The sequence below is a fragment of the Bombyx mandarina genome, chromosome 20 (assembly GCF_030267445.1).
Source record: "Bombyx mandarina strain Sakado chromosome 20, ASM3026744v2".
Taxonomy (NCBI): domain Eukaryota; kingdom Metazoa; phylum Arthropoda; class Insecta; order Lepidoptera; family Bombycidae; genus Bombyx; species Bombyx mandarina.
Window position 1 is genome coordinate 7,203,506 of NC_143226.1, and position 23,058 is coordinate 7,226,563.

Below are 23,058 nucleotides of genomic sequence, written 5' to 3' on the forward strand. Positions count from 1 at the left end.
TTCGCGAGGCCTTCACAGATAACGATTGTTTTTTCTAGTAACCTCGGGTTATACTAGATTCACAGTAGTAGGTGAGCTCATGGGGCTCAAGCCTGAGCGTTGTAGCGTTGCTAACACTAAGGACGATGACCGGCACTTGGGGTACCTAAAAGCACCGTTAGTGGATCGGGAGGATCCGAAATGACGTCTAATGTAAAAAATCGGTTGTCTGTAAAGTCGGCTTACTGACGATAGTTGAACGTGACAACGTCATAAGAAAATACTGATAGAATGGTTTCATTTTTCATAAGAAAATTTTAATTTTATTTGTTTGATAGATTTTTTCTATGGACAATTGACACCACATTCACTTTTCACTGAACTTCATACTTGACGAAAACATGTAAATTTATTATTGTATAGCAGCTGTCCACGCGGATGCATCGCTCACTCAAGTAGGAGAGAGACAGATGTCGAACACTGCCGAACGCGGAGGCCGATTGTGCCTCTTTGTCGCTCGTTGCGCGCTCTCGCTTGCACTTCAAGCCTTAAATGGAAGCCTCAGAGCGAGGTAACGCCGCATGAGTCATGTTTTTTCGTGCGTGCAGCCGGCTCCATCGAATTATAAGACGTTGTCACGTCAAAAACTGACAGTTTAACTCAATATTTAAATCCGTGTCTAATCACATCGCTCTTTCTACTTGAAACTCACTGAATGTATCGTGTGCATCCAAATATTTACTAAGACGACAGATCGTATAGGTAGGCTGATCGCCGCACGATGCTAACTTCCGTCTGTAAACTAAGATTAACGAAGTTATAACGAGACACGGCTTTTGTTAATAACTCGGTGTATAGTACTGGAAGCGCCCCAAATTAATCCAGTTTCGATTGTAAATTTATTTTAATATTTATATCATTCACCAGCAACTAAAGAGTGAAACATGAATAATTATATTGATATGAATAATTGAACATGAATAATTATATGAGTGATTAATTGTTTTATCAGGCGCTAACGTTCCATACATCTTTATCTTTACATTAGCGCCTGATAAAAGCTATAAGCAAATATTTTTGTTTGCTATGACAAAAGTTTAAGGAGTAACAATAAAACACCAGAGAACAATAATAATAACAATTTTTAAAAAGGCTTTTTAAATTCTCATGATTTTATCAATGATTCACAGAAGACAAGAAACTCTATGAGGAGGGTAAGAATAAATAGAGGTGGTAGGGAGTCTTGTGAGCCCGCAGGGGGAGGAAGGAACCGCCACCGTGCGTATTTTAAATAAATAAATAAATAGCTGGGAACAAATCACGCACGGACATCTGACCCGTGTTATTCCCTGTATTATGGGTACCGGACAAACACACTTAGGTATATAAGTTTAAATATATACGTATACAAATAATGAGCACCCAGACGAAAAGCAAAACAAACCTGTTTATCACACCTAAGTTTTATGATTTATTAAGATGCTAGAATCGTACCCACGTAATAAATAAATATGATCAAATAATTTTCTCTAAATATTTAATTTTATTATACAAGATATTTGATGTACCTAATTTAATGTTTGTCCTGGAAAACATGTGGTTTGTTATAAGAAAAACTACGCACGCGTTTTAAACCCGAGACCGCTGTTCAGGATTGAACAAAATGATAAAATTACAACTAAAATATTATTTAGATGGGTGGACGAGCTCACAGCCCACCTTATGTTAAGTGATAACTGGAGCCCATAGACATCTACAACGTAAATGCCGCCACCCACCTTTAGTTATGAGTTCTAAGGACTCAGTATAGTTGCAACTGCTGCCCCGCCCTTCAAACGGAAACGCATTACTGCTCCACGGCAGAAATAGGCGGGGCGGTGGTACCTACCCGTGCGGACTCCCAAGAGGTCCTACCACCAGTGATTACGCAAATAATAATTTTGCGGGTTTGATTTTTATTATTTATGAATTTTTTGTCAAAGTGCCGAGTTTATTTTCACACATTTTACAGAAATGACTAAGCGATTATTGAAAAGAGTACATTTAAAAAAAGCTTGTCTTAAAAAAAATACAATAATCAGTGTTAAATTCACAGCAATGTAATTTTAAATGGTTATTTATTTTGTAACTAAAAACACAATAGTACCTACGCTCGCTACGACACGTGCGTACAGGTCGATGTCTAATATATACTTAATACTTATAATGAAACTTATTAATATATAATGATATTGGGTACTCCAGAATAAATAAACAATAAAAGACTTAATTGCGTTTTCTGTTATGTGTATAATGAGAAAACAACATTTAAAGCCCTTAATTTAATAAAATTATTATTTTTAACAAACCGAACTTTCTTTTTACTGAATGTCAAACTTCACTGAATGACATTTAAGAAAAATCCTTTTTATAAAACTAAAGAGTTTTAGACTATGAAGGTTTTCCTTTACAAATATATTCCTTTTAATACTATATAAACTATTATATGCATGTATGTATGTATGTGTGTATGTATATATGTTTGTATATGTGATTGCGTATATATATATATATATTTTTTTTTTGTGTATGTATTTGTAACTTAATATAAATTTCATTGCACCTACCACTATTCACTCTGCACTGCCTTTGGTTGACTGGTAGAGAATGCCTTAGGCATTAAGTCCGCCAATGTAAATTTTACATAAAGTGTAATAAATAAATAAACTGCGCATTAATCGGTATTCCGACGGCCCGCACCTTACGCGCAGTAAACGAGAGTCGATCTACCGACGGCTCGCGTTCTAAGGGTTAAGCCATTAAAAGGAAGTACTGTTGATCATATAATGAACCCCACATATCTGAGACCGATCTTGTGATAGAAACTCGATGATCAATTTTTGTTGATACCAATAAAAGTAGAACAAATCTTTTTTTAATTTTTAGAAACGTCCAAAATTCATAAAAGACCAAAACTTTAGTTTAATCTTTAAAATTATAAATTACTAGCCGTACTCGCCCGCTGGGCATTTAAAATTAACATTATTATTAATTGTCTCCATAATCCTAATTGACTCCAACACTCATACAAATATTAGCCTATCCATTAAGTATATGTACTTTCTACATGGATACCAAATTTTTTTTTATTGCCGTATAGGCAGACGAGCATACGGCCCACCTGATGGTGAGTGGTTACCGTTGCTTATAAACGTCAGCAATGCCAGGGGCAGAGCCAGGCCGCTGCCTACCGCCAAATACTCTCCACAAGCCTCGTTTGAAGAAGGACATGTCATAGCGCTCGGGAAACACCGTGGAGGGGAGCTCATTCCATAGCCGGATGGTACGTGGCAAAAAAGATCTTTGGAAACGCACTGTGGATGACCGCAGTGGCTCCAGGTAGTATGGATGAACTCTACTCCGGTGGCGGGCGGTGCGATGGTAAAAACGAGACGTTGGTATCATCTCGAACAATTCCTCAGAGCGCTCCCCAGTAAAGTTTCAAGTCAATCGGATGCACGGTTCAGTAGTTATAACGGAACATCCGTAAAAACCACTGTAGATTTATATATTAGTATAGATTTATTAATATGCGCATTAATAAAATATTATGTAGTAAATAATTTAAATGACTGTTATTTATGTTGAATGCTCTGTGGTTCTACTTGTTCGTTGAGCGTTTATCGGGAACTCGAGATGTTTCCGCATTGAAACGCTCCAACGCGTCCCGGTTTAAGGACTAGCTTCACACTTTTTTTAAAACAGCGGTTGGGGAACTTTTTTAATTATTACCCCAAAAAATATTTTTGTGTAAGTTGATATTACCCCACGGCGAAGAACAAAAAAAAAACGAAATCCCTTCTTTTTGGCATCTTTCATACTATAGCCCCCATGATAATTTTGAAAAGAAAACAATAACTAAAAATTTAATTTAAACATCATTTATTCAATTTATCAATGTAATACCTAGTAATACATAGCGGAAATAATAGTAATATATATAATATACAGTTGAGGCAAAAAAATCGCCTCCACAGAAAATATAAGTAAATCATAATTTCTTGTTATTTTATAATGCATATGATATATTTCTTGTATTATTAGACGAAAAAACTAGTTTAAATTTTATATATAGCCCCTATAAAAAAGCTCTATTAATTTAAATGATTTTTTTCGGGAGTGAGATTCATCGAGCTTGAAATCACAACGATTCTAAAGAAGTTTCACTTCAATATATACTTTTTACTCACAAAAGTGTCATTTTACCCCCAAAATTTCATCATTTGGAGTAATTTACCCCGGTTCCCCGACCGCTGATTTAAAACATTAATGGAAAACTGACACTACCTTATAAAAACATTCGAAGTCGTCAATCTACCGGTGACATCTATCGGTAACAATGTGAAACGTATGTGATGCGTACACTTATGTACCTATTAGATAAGTGTGATATTTACGTATTGCACTATCATATATGTGTCATTAAAAAAATACTTTTTACTGGTAAGCAGTAGTAAGACTTCGGGTTTTTTTTATATTCATTTATAGCATAGATGGGCCCTGTTTCAGTAGTAAACGGCCAATTATCTCAAACAGTTCCTCCGTTACTATTAATTATTAATAATTGAAGGGTAATATTTATACCATACAATTAAGAACTTTTGATTCAAAGGTAGCTGCATTGTTGTTGTGATATATATGGACTCCGGTAATCACTTAACACAAGGAAACACGTTCATGTTATTTGCAATAAAAGAGGTGCGTTTGAAATTGCCCTATAAAACTTAATGAGATGCGACTAAACATATTATATTTTTTCGGGAAAGCCGATTTGACGATCATTATAAAGATTTATGCCAAACGCCCTGGAATAGGCATAAAACATTCGGAATGCCAAATATTTATTTAAAACTAGCTGACCCGACAGACTTCGTAGTACCTCAATCGATAAATAAAAAACCTAAACTTTTGTATAAAATAAACTTAAAACAAACCAAAGGAATCCGTCCGACGGGGGACACATCAAAGGAAAAACAAAATTGCTTTTATTTTATTTAATTCCGAGCATTTTCAAATTTATTTACCTTTTAAACCTTCTCTGGACTTCCAAAAATAATTCAAGACCAAAATTAGCCAAATCGGTCCAGCCGTTCTCGAGTTTTAGCGAGACTAACGATCAGCAATTAATTTTTATATAAAGAAATTGTTATATTGTGGCAACTCTGTATAATGACTGTGGAGTTTGATTTGAATTTCGAACCCGCGCAAACCATCGGAGCGGAAATTCGTTCATTCTCGCGTGGCCACCGCGCTGAGCAGACGCACGTCTTCATTCGAAAAGTAAAAAAAAAGCGGTTTTGCGAAATCAATCGGTTGCTAGTGTTCGTTATGCAGTGATGTGACTGTTTTAAATTATATTCTTTATAATTTTGAAAGTGTTTATCAATGAAGACAATCGACATAAAGGAGGTTTGTTGTTTTATTTATTGTTACTTTCTATTTGTTTCTTCGTCCGAATTAGGGAAACATTCGGGCAACTTTTTTTATTACTTTAGTTGATAGATAACTTTCTATTATGTAATAATAATAAAAAACATATTTATATAAGTTCACTATTTCCAAAGATCACCAAATGCAAATATAAACATACAATATACAATTAAAAAGATACAATTACTATACTGTAAATATTATGTACTCTTTATGTTTACTACAAATCGTCGAGTGAATTAGCTCATAGATACAACCCGCCGAGTTTCTCGTCGGATCTTCTCAGTGGGTCGTGAGGTCGTGACTCCAATCTGGTGGTAGATTCAGCGAAGCACTGCTCTTACTAGGGCTAGTGTTAGCAAATTCTCTCAGGTTATGTCAGTGAGGTCACCTAACGGTTTATGAATAGCTGGAATAGCCCCAAAGGCTAAAAGAGATGGAAAATAGTACATAGTGGTACCTATTTCTGCCGCAAATCTACTAAGCTTTTCAGGTCACGTAAAGGCCAGCAAAATTTCCATTGCAATTGCAAATTCAACCCTTTACCTCAATATGAGCGCTAATATTGATGGCACCGCATAGTAACCTATAGACTATGACTACCCATCCCAAACCGTAGATAAAACCAAGTCTATAAATTGCAATTCACAACTTTATTAATCCAAATTCAATCTACGAGGATATACCTATTCGCGATCGTTTTCAACAAATTATGTTAATTATAATCGCGAGCTTACACAATGCAAATTATGTAGAAATTAGACAAATTTATGGTATGTCCGTTCTAGTGTGGCTTCATAATGTTTGATTTAAAAACACGATAAAAACTATAAAATCATGATTCTTTTCTTCAATTCTTTTATATAAATAATTAGGTATAAAATACGGGATTAAATTTCGGAATTATTAACAATTGCAAATACATGCTTTGAATAAAATTCATTTTAAATGAAATTTGGATAAATTGTATGAAAAAATCGCATTAAAAAATCGCGTCTTATTTCCATTATATAATACACTAGACGTGCTGGCGATTCCGCCCCAGTTATCTTTGTTATAACATATTTGCTTGGACTCTTCAAGCAAACGATTTTGAAACAAAACCTATGATTAACTCGGAAAATTAATCTCTGACTGTGAAAACTACACGATAATATCCGTTCTGTAGTTCCGGAGGGACATTACAAGGAGTAATATCCTGTCGAAATATGATGGGCACGACCTTCAGTGAGGAAACGACGCGAGGAGGAGAGAAGGAGAGTTCCGGAAATATGCGAAAACAAACAAATTTTCAATTTAAATTTATAAATCTCTTGTTTATGTTCTGTTGCTCATTATTAGTAGCCTTCTTTTATTATATTCTACTAGCGACCCGTCCTCGCTTCGCTTCGGAAACATTAAATTTGATTATTGATAGTTGAGTCCCGCGTTGTAACCCGCGGTTATTGTCGTACCGTGAGTGACGCCGCGGGGTGAAGCTAGTCTAAAAAAAGGAGCCTAAGTTACTCCTTATATCATCAGCTACCTGTCAGTGTAAGTCCCGTCCAAATCGGTCCAGCCGTTCTAGACATTAGCCGGAACAAACAGACAGACAGACAAAAATTGTAAAAAATGTTATTTCGGTGTATGTACCGTATATACATTCATATATTATGTATGTAGTAAAAAGTGGTTATTTCAAAATTATAAACAGACATTCCAATTTTATTTATATGTATAGATAACTATGTTACGACCATGCCATACCATTTGCGGTAGGCAGCGGCTTGGCTCTGCCCTTGGCATTGCTGGAGTCCATGGGCGACGGTAACCACTCACCATCAGATGGGCCGTATGCTCGTCTGCCTACAAAGGCAATAAAAAAAATAATGAGCTGTAGCCAGTAAGACCATAAAAGCCCACTGAGTTTCTCGCCGGATCTTCTCAGTGGGTCGCGATTCCAATCCGGTGGTAGATTCAGCGAAGCACTGCTCTTACTAGGGCTACTGTTAGCAAATTCCCTCAGGTTAAGTTAGTGAGGTCACCCGGTTTATTAGTAGCTTGAATAACCCCATACGCTACCAGAGATTGAAGAAAAAGTACCTGGTGGTATCTATTTCTGCCAAAAATCTACTAAGCGTTTGGGGTCACGTAAAGGCCAACAAATTTTCCCTTGCAATTGCCAATTCAATTGGATCTTCTCAGTGGGTCGCGATTCCCATACGGTGGTAGATTCTGCAAAGCACTGCTCTTGCTAGGGCTAGTGTCAGGAAATTCTCTCAGGTTGAGCCTGTGAGCTCACCCACCCGTCCGGGCGTAGCTGAAATAGCCTCTTAGGCTACAAGCGAATAGGTAGGAATAAAAACCATAAAGATCAGACTGCTACGGACACCGGTGCAGATGCAAGAAGCCAGGCCTAACGCCCTGTGGAAGGCGGGGGCGCCGCAGAACTAGAACCACACTCCACAGACGATTGGAGACTGTCGAACGGGTCGCGTAGGACTTAGGGTTGTCCAGTTTGAGAAGGAAGGCCATTAATACATCCTATTGGAGTAAAATGGGGCTCACTCGCAGCTGTAATGCCTTCGATGACGATGATTTCTATTCATAGTATTATTTGAGACATACTGCATTCAACTTAATTTTCATATTTGTAGAACGACTAGAAATTATTTGATCCATGACTTTCTTAGTTTATATAAACGAAACTTCCGTTCTCGCAGTTATTAATATTATCCAATCCAAATAGAGGAACTTTTTTTTATTGCTTACATGGGTGGACGAGCTCACAGCCCACCTGGTGTTAAGTGGTTACTGGAGCCCATAGACATGTACAACGTAAATGCGCCACCCACCTTGAGATATAAGTTCTAAGGTCTCAGTACAGTTACAACGTCTGCCCCATCCTTCAAATCGAAACGCATTCCTGCTTCACGGCGGAAATAGGCACACCGCGCGGACTCTAGAGGTCCTACCACCAGTAATTACGCAAATTATAATTTTGCGGGTTTGATTTTTATTACACGATGTCATTCCTTCACCGTGGAAGTCAATCGTGAACATTTGTTGAGTACGTATTTCTATACCCGCCTGAGATTCGAACACCGGTGCATCGCGCTCAACACGAATGCACCGGACGTCTTATCCATTAGGCCATGACGACTTAAACTACGACGACGACTTTTTTTGATAACAAAACTCAGGTTTCTTCGTACGCAAATCTATATAATATATTAATACGTGAAGCAAAAACTTTGTATCCCTTTTTACAAAAATTGCGCGGACGGAGGAGTATGAAAGTTTCCACACTTATAGAGAATATAGAGAAGAAGTGCACAATGGTAATATTTTATTGAAATAATGCATAAAAGATACATTAAATCAATAAAAAAAACATTACACACACACTACATACCATGTATTTGACGCACACACGCATGCATACTATTTACTGTCAAACTTTTGTTCTTGACGTCTGTGGTCAAATTGAGATTAAATATTGTTTGTCTTTATTAATATTTTTTATAGTGTAGTCTTGGCGAAATTTGTGATTATAGAAGTATAAAATACAATCGTAATAGTGTACAAACTTACAATTCCAATTAATTATAGTCGAATTTCGACTACTGCGGGACCTCTAGTTACAACAAATCAACATCAACAAGCGTACATCACTACAACGCTAGAAGAAAGTTTAATTCGCGAAAGTACAATTAAAAGCATTAAAATGCGGTGAAATTCGCGTCTTTTTTTTTTGTTTTTTGTTTTTCGCTCTTTATATCTTTCATAAATTATTTCGAAGTGTTTAACTTACAAAACGTTGTTACGTTAACAGAACGATAAATTGTTATTAATTGAAATTTATTTATATAAAATCTTCATTAAAAAGGTCTATTACTGTTTGATTCTACGATCATTACGGTGTATGATGGATTTCGATTTAGAAATAGAATATATTAAACATAAGATAATAATAAGAATATGAGCGAATGAGAAGCATGTATAAGACCAAAATAAAAAGAAACATTTAACTTGAAAATGTATACTACCAGTATAGCGCATTATGCAACTATTAAGAATGTACCTATTAATCTATAATAAAAATGAATTGCTGTCCGTTAGTCTCGCTAAAACTCGAGAACGGCTGGACCGATTTGGCTAATTTTGGTCTTGAATTATTTGTGGAAGTCCAGAGAAGGTTTAAAAGGTAGCTAAATATAAAAATGCTCGGAATTAAATAAAAATAACAATTTTGTTTTTCCTTTGATGTGTCCCCCGTCGGACGGATTCCTTCTGTTTGTTTTAAGTTTATTTTATACAAAAGTTTAGGTCTTATATTTGTCGATTGAGGCACTACAAAGTCTGCCGGGTCGGCTAGTTAATAAATAAAAACATAATACTAAAAAAAATGGTTCATTAATGAATTAATCACCTCGTCTCCCAGTTTCATTGCTGAGCACTAATGCGTTAAGTTTTGAAGGGTAGGGCAAACTTTACTTCAAGCACTGCTGACTCCGGCCTCACATCTCAAGGTGGACATGCGTAATGATATCGCTATCTTTATAAGCTTCACCTCAAAACGACCGTAACATTACGCTCCATAATAAAGTTTTTTTTAATTTTTAATTGTAACTTTTATAAAGGCAAATACATTATGAGCATACAGCCAACCCTAAAAATTCGAACCCTGAAAAATTACTACGCGGCATTTTTGTAGTCAACCCTACACATAGCCTTACCGTGTTCGTCGAATTCAGCAAAGAATTCGATGTGCATCAGCCCTTTAAGTTTCTCGCCGGATCTTTTCAGCGGGTCGCAAAGCAGCTGCTCTTGAGCTGTTAAGTCTCCTTTGGAGGCACTCGGGTAGCTTTTAGTTAATGCCACCCCTCCTGGCTGACCCTATGCTCGCCCACCTGTCCTGGTGAAACTGGAAAGGCCTCCGGGCCACCGGTAGTCCTTCAATCATAAAATGAAAAATAATATACATAGCGTTACTAATTCAGTAAGGTAATTAATCTAGTGGACTACACGATCAAGACGCATTTACCTCCTCCTTCACGAAGCACGTGCCAAATCACGAATTATTAAAAAAAAAAAACGTGCTTTCTATTACTAGTTTATTTTGTTTTATTAGGAAGACAAACAGTGAACTTAAACTATATAAACTCTAACCTTACAACTAAACACCATTTAAATGTCTCCGCATTTAAATAACTACAAACGATTGTGGCGTCGCATCGCTTAGAATTAAATAATTAAAGTAAAACGTAAAACAAAAACAAAAATAAAACAATTTGAGAAAAAAACACACAGAAAAACGTAGTAAATAGAAAATAATCAATTAAATATTTGCATTCAACCATCGACTGACTAATGTTCTCCTAATACTCTTAGTAGAAGTGTTGAAAATGTCCAGTTCAGGGAAGTCAGCTAGAGCATTGAAACTATACAATATTGCTTTGCGTAACTTACTATACAAAGCATTCGCGTTTAAAACGATATTAATAATCGTAAAAACAAAATAAAAAACCCGCGCAATCTTAATGCGTTTGGTTGTTGCACTCGCGCGGGCGGATAGAAATGATAAGTCGTTAAATCCGTAACTTGTGTGTAACAACGAAACGTTCTAAATTAAAGAAAAAGCTTAAATATTGCACGCGCGGGTAGGTACCACCACCCTACTTATTTCTGCCGTGAAGCAGTAATGCGTTGCGGTTTGAAGGGCGGGGCAGCCGTTGTAACTGTACTTGAGACCTTAGAACTTATATCTCAAGGTGGGTGGCGCATTTACGTTGCAGATGTCTATGGGCTCCAGTAACCACTTAACACCAGGTGGGCTGTGAGCTCGTCCACGCATCTAAGCAACAAAAAAAAAAAAACTTGACACCTCGAACAGAAAATCCGTAGAGGCTATGTCTCATTGTAAAAATCTAAATTTGTATGTACCTAATAAATCCAGCCAAGCATGAACACGGGATACATGCTGCTGCAGTTGATAATTATGGGCAAAGTGGACGGAAAGAGACGTGCTGGGCGAAGAAACAAATCATGGCTCCGGAATATCCGGGAGTGGACCGGTATTGCCTCCGTCGAACAGCTGTTCCGGCTGGCTGCAGATAAAAAAGAATATAGAAAGCTAACGGCCAACCTTCAGGATTGAAGAGGCACTGGAAGAAGAAGAAGAATGAACATGGGATATTTATCGAAATCTAAAGTATAATTCAACTTAAAACTTGATAAGTTCATTTCATAACGCAGCCGTATTACTTACTAAGCACTTACTTAGATATATTTCCAAATTTTCATATTTAAATGGCGATCCGGTAAAGTTGAAAAAAATTTTCCTAAACCAAATTATAGCCTATCGCCTTTCGATATGTTCCAATCGCTGGGTTATAAGTAAAAATGTTTTTTTCTTTTATTGCTTAGATGGGTGGACGAGCTCACAGCCCACCTGGTGTTAAGTGGTTACTGGAGCCCATAGACATCTAAAACGTAAATACCACCACCTTGCTTCACGGCAGATATATGCAGGGTATTTATGATCACGTGCTTGAACTGCTTATGCTATTGTATAATAATGGAAGTATACCACTTCGGAACAACAGCGCAGTGTTCTGTTATAAGAGAAAGCCACTGATCGAAATCCACCACAGTTTACTAAATAATAGTGATACAACTTTAATACGCAACGTTCAAAACGAACGGACGATTACGAAATCGGTAATCATTCGGAATATTACTGGTGGTAGGACGTCCGCACGGGTAGGTACCACCGCCCCGCCTATTTCTGCCGCGAAGCAGTAATGCGTTTCTGTTTGAAGGATGGGGAAGCCATTGTAACTATACAGATACCTTAGAACTTATATCTTAAGGTGGGTAGCGGCATTTGCGTCATAGATGTCTATGGGCTCCGGTAACCACTTAACACCAGGTGGACCGTAAGCTCGTCCACCCATCTATTGAATTTTTTTTAAATAAAATCAAAAAAATAACGTAATAAGTTAACGCACTGTGTCCTGAGTGCAAGTTGTTTTTAACGTCCTCGATAGCGTAAAAGTTATGTTAATTTTTTTTGCAGTTGAAACAGCGTCCCTAACGGCAAACGTAGGCAATCGTTCCAACTCCATACAAATTCGAGTTAACTCTTACGCTATCGAGAACGTTATAAAACTCGCACTAATCACACTGATTCTGCTACTCTGTACACCTCGTTCGATTTTCTTCAGGCGAAACAGAGCGCGTCTTCAAGACCGCGTAGATATTTGTGCTGGTAAGGAGAAGCCCTACATTATATCTAGGCGTTATACATATATAAATAAAACTCAAATTAAACGTTAGATTAATTTCTAGGCCGAATACTTAAGAAGGCGATACCTTGTAACTGTAGATTGGTTCTAAGACAACTTAATACTAAGTTATATTTTTTTTATTGCTTAGATGGGTGGACTAGTTCACAGCCCCCCTGATGTTAAGTGGTTACTGGAGCCCATAGACATCTACAACGTAAATGCGTCACCTACCTTGAGATATAAGTTCTAAGGTCTCAGTTTAGTTACAACGGCTACCCCACCCTTCAAACCGAAACGCATTACTGCTTCACGGCAGAAATAGACGGGGTGGTGGTAGCTACCCGTGCGTACTCACAAGAGGTCCTACCACCAGTAAACCAGGTTACTTCTAATAGGTAGGAAATAAATAAACGCAATAAAACAAGACCTCTAAGTATTTCATTGCTTTAAAAAATTATCAAATGTCACCTAATTTAAAGTCTGTCCTCGACAATGTAAGTTTTGTCAAAAGAAAAAACTCATGGCACACATTTTGTGCTATAGACCTTAGCGAGCTAGTGAAAATACCCGGACTGACACGGACGGACATTATGCGCCCATAGTATTCTATTCGGTTACTCTAATATATAATAATAGTATATGATAGAAGAGTATGGAAGGAGAAAACATGTTGCGCCGACCCCAGGTGACTGGGAGAAGGGCAGGATAATGATGATGATGAGTATTCTATTCGGTTTTCGCGAGTTCTCAGACATAATTAACACTTCTAGTGCCATTTAATATCACGTTTTTTATTGTCATTCTTTCTAACGTGTCGAATACTCAACAGTTTTCGTGGTCACGGACGACTAATGATTTTTATTCATCGACATTTGATTATTGTGGTAAGTACCGTCATTTACCTAAAAAAAAAATCTGTCTGACCAGACTTCTCTTATATGCCTAAATTGTGTTTAGATCCCACAAGGAGCCCTCTCGATTTTTACTCTCTCCCGCTCTGTGGAGAGGGAAGATGGAACCTTAGTTGCTACAGATCCCTGGCAAATTAGCTTCCTGTAGCAATCCGAAATAGACTGATGGTAGAGCAGATTATCAGCCAACATGGGTCAATTCTACCACCATAGCTGTCTTGTCGTATAAATATGCTGTTGAATCACACCAGCCTCGTGATGATCGGAAGTCTCTTTGTAATCCACGAGCTCATGTAACCTCTTGGAAACAATTGGATCGTGAGCCATCAATGAGCTGTAACAAAAATAATCCAAACACTCTATATTACTGCAAGGTACTATATAATGATATCAAATACTCCATTCAATGAAAGACTACGAATTTTATAATAATAATAATTACTAGAGGTCCCGCAGTAGTCGAAATTCGACTATAATTAATTGGAATTGTAAGTTTGTACACTATTACGATTGTATTTTATACTTCTATAATCACAAATTTCGCCAAGACTACACTATAAAAAAATATTAACAAAGACAAACAATGTTTAATCTATTCTCAATTTGACAACAGACGTCAAGAACAAAAGTTTGACAATAAATAGTATGCATGCGTGTGTGCGTCAAATACATGGTATGTAGTGTCTGTAATGTTTTCTTTATTGATTTAATGTATCTTTTATGCATTATTTAAAAAAAATATTAGGGTTGTGCACTTCTTCTCTATATTCTCTAAAGTGTGGAAAATTTCATACTCCTCTGTCCGCGCAATTTTCGTAAAAAGGGATACAAAGTTTTTGCTTCGCGTATTAATATATAGACTTTTTTTTATTGCCCTTGTAGGCAGACGAGCATACGGCCCACCTGATGGTGAGTGGTTACCGTCGCCCATGGACTTCAGCAATGCCAGGGGCAGAGCCAAGCCGCTGCCTACCGTTATAATAACTTAACTCTTCATTGAATGACAGGTGTGAGTGAACTTGAAGAAAAATCTTCTTAGAACTAACTAAGTTTTTCTTTACATATTCATATATTGAAGCTGTAAAATATATCTATGAAATACTTAACCGATATTGCATGCCCGGAATCGAACTCCCGGACAAGCGCTCATCGTATTCATTACTAAACCGGAGCACGTAATAAATGAATATAAGGAATAAATACACTACAAGATTAATCTAACGGCATTTCTATGAGTGTTACGGTACTGTAGTAATAGCCGCTGTGCCGAGGGTCGCTGACGTCACTACCAGCGTCTACAACTTACCACGTCCGAGTTTATTTAGAACAGTGTGCTTAGTGCGAGTTTTTTAACGTTCTCGATAGCGTAAAAGTTAACTCAATTTTTTATGCAGTTGGAACAGCGCCCCTAGCGGCAAACGTAGGCAAATGTAACAAGGTAATAGGTATTTAATCTGTGTCCTTAGTGCGAGTTTTTTAACGTTCTCGATAGCGTAAAAGTTAACTCAACTTTGTATGGAGTTGGAACGTTTGCGTACGTTTGCCGCTAGGGGCGCTGTTCCAACTGCATACAAATTTGAGTTAACTTTTACAATATTGAGAACGTTAAAAAATTCGCCTTAAGCAGACATAGACGTGCATCGCCATCGAAGAGCCGCGTGATCCGATACCACTATTTATATGTGGGAAGATCGGTATTTTCTATTAGCGGCAAACGAAGGAAGCACACAGCAACTAAAATAAACTTTGCAACGAATGTGGGTAGCTCATGTCGCGTTACCCGCAGTTTTTGAAATAGCTGACACTGCTGACGTCATTAAGCGACGATGTTTTTGGAGTTTACTCCTTTAGAATCGATTTACATATATAGGCCCGGGGTATGAAAATTATGGGGACCAAAATCGTACTAGCATGTCACATGAAATGCGTTATGCGCCTAGCATGTCACACGAAATGCGTTATGCGCCTGATTGGCTCCTGATTGCGTGATGCGTGCGCGCGCCAATCAGGAGCCAACGCGCGGCCGCGTTATCGCAGGTGACGCCGGGCTGCTGCGCCGGCAGTCCGCCACAAAGCCTCGTACTGATCGCGCGTTTCTCTCATTATTGTATTTTCATATATTTGTTAGTCGTTTGTTTTGTGTCTCGTTAATTTGTTAATAATCTGTTGTGTATCGTGTTGTCGTAATATAGAACTATTTCTCGTATTGTTTCGTTTAATTTTTTATATCCAGTAAACTCCAGTCGTGCGTCGGAGCGGACACACACACTTTTTTTTATTATATTTATTTTTTATAATTTCCGAAATTACGTACAGGGTGTGTTGAAAACATACGCGTTGACAAAAGAGTATAATAAACAAAGGGCCCGAAACATTATTCACCAAATCAAGCGTATATACTTTAATGGTTTTAAAATTAAAGCAGCATTAATAATGGAAGGTTATCAAGCAAGCGGGGCTATGTTAATGAGAAACCAGCGTGGGTTTAAAATAATGCTTCAAACAGAAATCGTGCTGGACATACCTTTCACCAGTACTCATGCAGACACGTTTCTCCAAGTTCTAGTGATTCTTAGACTGATTTGAAAAATATAGTAAAAATTGTGTGTTTTGCAGTATATCTATAACTAGTGGCCCGCTCCGGCTCCGCTCGGGTCTTTAACAAAAATTTCAACGATATGTGACGTTGTTTTATTGGAGTTTACTCCTTTAGAATCGATTTACATATATAGGCCCGGGGTATGAAAATTATGGGGACCAAAATCGTACTAGCATGTCACACGAAATGCGTTATGCGCCTGATTGGCTCCTGATTGCGTGATGCGTGCGCGCGCCAATCAAAATCGTACTAGCATGTCACACGAAATGCGTTATGCGCCTGATTGGCTCCTGATTGCGTGATGCGTGCGCGCGCCAATCAAAATCGTACTAGCATGTCACACGAAATGCGTTATGCGCCTGATTGGCTCCTGATTGCGTGATGCGTGCGCGCGCCAATCAAAATCGTACTAGCATGTCACACGAAATGCGTTATGCGCCTGATTGGCTCCTGATTGCGTGATGCGTGCGCGCGCCAATCAGGAGCCAACGCGCGGCCGCGTTATCGCAGGTGACGCCGGGCTGCTGCGCCGGCAGTCCGCCACAAAGCCTCGTACTGATCGCGCGTTTCTCTCATTATTGTATTTTCATATATTTGTTAGTCGTTTGTTTTGTGTCTCGTTAATTTGTTAATAATCTGTAGTGTATCGTGTTGTCGTAATATAGAACTATTTCTCGTATTGTTTCGTTTAATTTTTTATATCCAGTAAACTCCAGTCGTGCGTCGGAGCGGACACACACACTTTTTTTTTTTTTAAATAAAAGAACATTTATTGCGGCAAAACTATAATAGTTAGACATATGCTGTCGCGACACTTTTTATAAACAATAATGTGTTCTACAAAGTCGTAGTACATTGTTTTATTCTATCATGAATAGTTTTCGCAGGGCACGCGATGTAAAGAATATTTTAGGTAATTTTTTTACACCTTGGGTTTTTTTTTATTGCCCTTGTAGGCAGACGAGCATACGACTCACCTGATGGTAAGTGGTCACCGTCGCTCATGAACGTCAGCAATGCCAGGGGCAGAGCCAAGCCGCTGCCTACCATAAATGGGTTAAATTATTAGTTTTAGCAAGGATCCCTACTATTTTCAAAAAAATGTAAATAGCCTATGTCACTCAGGAATAATGTCGCTTCCAAACACTGAAAGTTTTTTTCAAATCGATTCAGTAGTTTCGGAGCCTATTCAATAGAAACAAACAAACAAATCTTGCCTCCTTATATAGGTAATATAAGCATAGAGCCTATGTCACTCGGGAATAGTGTAGCTTCCAAACAGTGAAAGAATTTTTCAAATCGATTCAGTAGTTTCGGAGCCTGTTCAATACAAACAAACAAACAAATCTTTAATCTTTATAATATTATATACTATAGAGAATTGGAGAATAGCAATCTTGTCATTTGAATTTATTCCCGTTTCATTTCTGTGGTATAAATGCATTTTGAATCGGTGGAATTAAATTAATTATTTTAAATGAAGTATCGCGGGCCGCTAATTAATGTGAAGTCAGCACGTAGCGTGTAGTCCAGTCCGTTGACCTCGTACGTCAGAAGGGTTTTGTTCGTATTCCATTGCGTGTATTAAAATTTAACAAATATATATTTATTTTTTTAACATGACTCTTAGAGCTATCGTTTTAGAATCCAATAGCACCATCACCGGTTTTCTTTTTTGGGAACACGAGCTTCACTTCGTTTTTAAGCATTGAGAATAATCTTCTTAAGTCAATATGTCCATTGTCGGGTTTGGGCCCTCGGCGCAAATACTAAGTCCGCCGTAAAAAGGTAACTCTATCTTGCTTTTAGAAATAAAAGTGAATTTATGAAATGGAGGTGAGACTGGTGGTAGGATCTCTTCTGAGTCCGCACGGGTAGGTACCACCACCCCGCCTATTTCTGCCGTGAAGCAGTAATGCGTTTCGGTTCGAAGGGTGAGGCAGTAACTATACTTGAGACTTCGAGCTTATAGATGTCTATGGGCTCCAGCAACCACTTAACAGCAGGTGGGCTGTGAACTCGTCCTTCCATCTAAGCAATAAATAAATAAAATGTCTATGTGAAATGGAGGTAGAATAAACAAAAAATTGTGAAATGTTTGCCGAATACTTTAAGACAAATATTTTTATGTATGGTAACTAGAGACATCTTGTAGCGGATGCCCCTAAACTTATATGTTGTTAAAGCTAAGGCATTTAATTATTGTATAACTAAACACAGAATTTTTTTTTTTAATAAATCTTATAAGTTATTATAGACAAATTTACAAAATACTTCATTAATAATAAAATATAGGAAAAGTAATATGTTACTGTCATCTACAGGAGCAATGAGCAAACTAATCGAAGCGAAGCCATCTAGTGGCCGACGCCCGTAAGCATTTTTGTTGGGTGCTTGAGTTGCTTATCTATAGCAAATTTATGTGTATTATCTATGCTTTCAACCAAAAATATCAATTTCCTTGAATTCGGTCCAGTAGAGTCGAGACCGCTAGGAAAGCCAACCACCCTTCATGTGACGAAAACTTTATATCGAATGATCATAAAAAGACCAAGCTTATGAATTCCAATCAGTTGGTAATGGAAAATTTATGTTGTTTTTTTTTTCAATAGGACTTTGAAACTGTTTATTGTTAATAATGTGTTTCCTGTTGGAAAATTTTATAACACTGTATTTAATTAACCTTTTTACTGTCATGTTGGTGACTTGTGCTCTACGCGGCGCACTGAAGTCATGTCATGTGTGTTACCAAGCGTCTGGATTGCCTGACTCTACCTTCTTTTGTTCGTTAATAGTCTTTCAGGTCTTTTAGAAATTAATTCATTCTCAGCATCTACGGACTCGTCTTTCCTACCCAGAGTCTACTAGATATTCCGTCGCCTTAGTATCAGAAATCGACATAATTACTTCAGAGCGCCACGTAGGGCACTGGTGACCTATATGACAGTCAAAGGGTTAAGCGAACATCGCTCTTCGTTGTTCGTGTCAAAATTTAAACGTCCGATGTTGCATTGGAGTATACTTGTGAAAAAACGGACTATGCGTCGTGCTTACGGAAGGAATCCTTTCTCAAAACCGATTGCACGAAGTGAGGGTAATCTTAAAAAATATAATTGATTGTTGCCCGCAATATATTGCTTTGAAATGTATTGCTGGAGAAAGCTGCTACGCATTCCTTGGACAGCTATGAGAACCAATGTCTCCATCCTCGAAGAGCTGAAGGTCACCATGCGCCTGCTGACTACGTGCCAGGAAAGGATCCAGAGTTTCTTTGGGCACATAATGCGATCCCCATTGCACAGCCTGAAGAAGCTCATAATTCTCGGACAAATGGAGGGGAAGTGCGCTAGAGGAAGAGCGCCAGCTAGATAGGTGGACAAACTCAAGAAGGTGACTGGAGGCCAGATACAGGGAGCGGTACATATGGCGCAGAACCGGACCGAGTGGAGACGATTGCCATACAGTCACGATCCTCAGCATTGAGGGAACGACCAGAAGAGAGAGTGCCGGCAATGAAACGCGAATTAAGCTAATGCGCGTAGTTAGCAGATTTCTTCTTTTAAGCGACTCATATCTATGCTTAGCGCAGCAAATGAGTATTACCAGTATTACCTTTTGTTTGTGCTATGGTCCGTAACAGAACTATAAGAAAGGATATGGGAATGAGGTACTCTTGCTTGAACGGAAATGGATGTTAAACTCAAATGCATGAGTTAAATAAAATCTTCTTTTGCTTGTTTTTATTTCACTACGTGGTGTCGCCGTTGTATGACCACTTTTTCCACTCAAGTCGTCTGGACTCAAAACATTCTCTCGCATATCCTCTTTCATACAGTCTATATAATTATTTTCAGGATACATTAAGTTAAATTAAATGAACATACCCTCGCATTCCTCTGGTGGTAGGACCTCTTGGGAGTCCGCACGGGTAGGTACCACCACCCCGTCTATTTCCGCCGTGAAGCAGTAATGCGTTTCGGTTCGAAGGGTGGGGTAGCCGTGGGGTAACTATACTGAGACCTTAGAACTTATATCTCGAGGTGGGTGGCGCGTTTACGTTGTAGATGTCTATGGGCTCCAGTAACCACTTAACACCAGGTGGGCTGTGAGCTCGTCCACCCATCTAAGCAACTGGTCGCTCGGATTTTTACATACATTGCGTGCAAAAAGATAATAAATAGAATGAATGACAAAAAAGTATATAATTTAGACATTGACATCAGCTCCATTACATTATTTAGTGGAGACTTTTTTCTCTTAACAGTTTTTCGCGGTTTTAGTAAATAATTCTAGTAACGAAAATGTTCGTTGGCAATGCAAAAAGGGCAACTGAACACGCGAGTCCAACAAAAACCCGGGCAAGTTTATACGAGAACGAACCATCAATAAATCGTGCATCAACTTGATGTTGTTAGGACGTTATTATGCAAGAGTTCGTACGTTGACCTGATCACAGGGAAATGCATGGACACTACCATTTAATAATAATTTCCTTTGTGTAACACGTTACGCTTTTACATGTGACTGCAATTAGAACAAGCATTAGATAACAAGTCATAATCAATGATTATGATACAAGAAAATAAAATAAACTACCAGAAAGGATGGAAAACTTTAGGAGATCTAAATGAAAAAAAATAATTTTATTTTTACTTTCTCACAAAATGAAAATATTCATTATAAAAATTATAAACCAAATAAATTAATTTCATAAAACGTTAACCGTCTAAAATACGTTACAGACAAAAATAATTTAAATTTTTTACGCCCCAAATACTATATGCGAAAAAAGAATTAGAATTACATTTGAATAATTTTACGTTATATTTTTCCCAAAACTTGAGCGCGTGGAACCTTGTGTTTGCAGTCCGAGAGTTTACAATTGCTTCAATAAAAATATTAACGTTATTCAAAAAATATTATATTTTTCTTTTTTTATTGCTTAGATGGATGGACGAGCTCACAGCCCACCTGGTGTTAAATGGTTACTGGAGCCCGTAGACATCTACAAAGTAAATGCAACGTAATTATAATTTTGCGGGTTCGATTTTTATTACACGATGTTATTCTTTCACTGTGGAAGTCAATCGTGAACATTTGTTGAGTACGTATTTCATTAGAAAAATTGGTACCGTCTGCGGGATTCGAACACCGGTGCATCGCTCAACACGAATGCACCGGACGTCTTATCCTTTAGGCCACGACGACTTAATCAAATCAAATCAAATCAAATTTTTTTTATTCAACATAAATGAAAGTACATACTTGTTGAACGTCAAAAAGAACTACCGCCAATTCACAAGAACTAGCCTCCGTCCTGAGAAGAACTGGCAAGAAACTCAGCGGGCATGTATTTTTTTTTTAATATTAGATTTTTTTTAATTATTCATTTTTACAATGAGCTACTTAAAATAAGTAGTACCATGACAGCTCCATAGCTTTCCGCGAGAACAGAAGCCCTTCGCGTTGCTACGTCGACAGGAAACGCACACACGCAAGGCTTCGTTCTATCACCCGTGATATCGATACTCAAACTTAATTACAATATTATTAATAAACAACTTAGAGGAAAAGAATTCACATACTTAATTATTCATACGTTTGGAAATATTTGGTCTTCAGTGCTTTTTTTTTATTAATTAAATTCTATTTCTAAACACGACCTTGTTCCAGACAGCATTTAATTTAAAGATATCAGAGATATATAGCAGGAGTCTAGTATTTTTTTCCTACTTAAGCTAATAGCCTTGGGAGACTATATCAGCGTTACCCTAGCGTGTATATAGAATATAGAGAAGAAGTGCACAATGCTAATATTTTTTTAAAATAATGCATAAAAGATACATTAAATCAATAAAGAAAACATTACACACACTACATACCATGTATTTGAACGCACACACGCATGCATACTATTTATTGTCAAACTTTTGTTCTTGACGTCTGTGGTCAAATTGAGAATAGATTAAATATTGTTGGTCTTTATTAATATTTTTTATAGTGTAGCCTTGGCGAAATTTGTAATTATAGAAGTATAAAATACAATCATAATAGTGTACAAACTTACAATTCCAATGAATTATAGTCGGATTTCGACTACTGCGGGACCTCTAGTAACTAAAAACACGCAATATTCCCCTTGAAACGACATAAAAGAATAATGATTCGGCGTTCATTGGGCAAGTCGTTACGAAAATCCATTGTTTTCAAATAAATTGTTTCGTACAGCTTCGTGTGCGTTGATCTCGAAATGAGAACGATTTTAGGCCTCCAAAATAAGTGAGTGTTGGGTTATTGGTTTATTCTGGAAAAACAATTATTCAATTTAAAGTAGTACAGACTTATTTATTCTCTTCAGTTACACAAATACACAGCAAGAACAGTTTTTTTTTTTATATTCTTTACTGTAAGCTGTCGTAAGACATTCAACCGTAGTTTTGAGAAAAACAATTTCGGCGGTGCATGCACAATGTCCATTGACATGTCCATATCAATTAATCTACAGTAGAAGTTTGAAGTCGTCGTGGCCTAACAGATAAGACGTCCGGTGCATTCGTGTTGAAGCGATGCACCGGTGTTCGAATCCCGCAGGCGGGTACCAATTTTTCTAATGAAGTGCGTACTCAACAATTGACTTCCACGGTGAAGGAATAACATCGTGTAATAAAAATGAAACCCGCAAAATTATAATTTGCGTAATTACTGGTGGTAGGACCTCTTGTGAGTCCGCGCGGGTGGGTACCACTACCTTGCCTATTTCTGCCGTGAAGCAGTAATGTGTTTCGGTTTGAAGGGTGGGGCAGCCGTTGTAACTATACTTGAGACCTTA

The 23,058-nt window shown here is 37.6% G+C and overlaps 1 protein-coding gene across 2 annotated transcripts in view; it reads left to right on the forward strand.

Moving 5' to 3' along the window:
• Positions 1–23,058, forward strand: part of Rhp (GTP-Rho-binding protein rhophilin) — a 132,456-nt gene that overhangs the window by 46,244 nt on the left and 63,154 nt on the right. Inside the window, exon 1 of one of the 2 annotated variants that reach the window (XM_028183946.2) lies at positions 5,251–5,427. The exons of the other annotated variant lie outside the window; for it this stretch is intronic. Within the exon in view, the coding sequence (XP_028039747.2) occupies positions 5,404–5,427 (24 nt within the window). The 5' untranslated portion in view covers positions 5,251–5,403. Of the gene's footprint in view, positions 1–5,250; positions 5,428–23,058 lie in introns of those variants that run through there. 2 annotated transcript variants of the gene reach the window in all.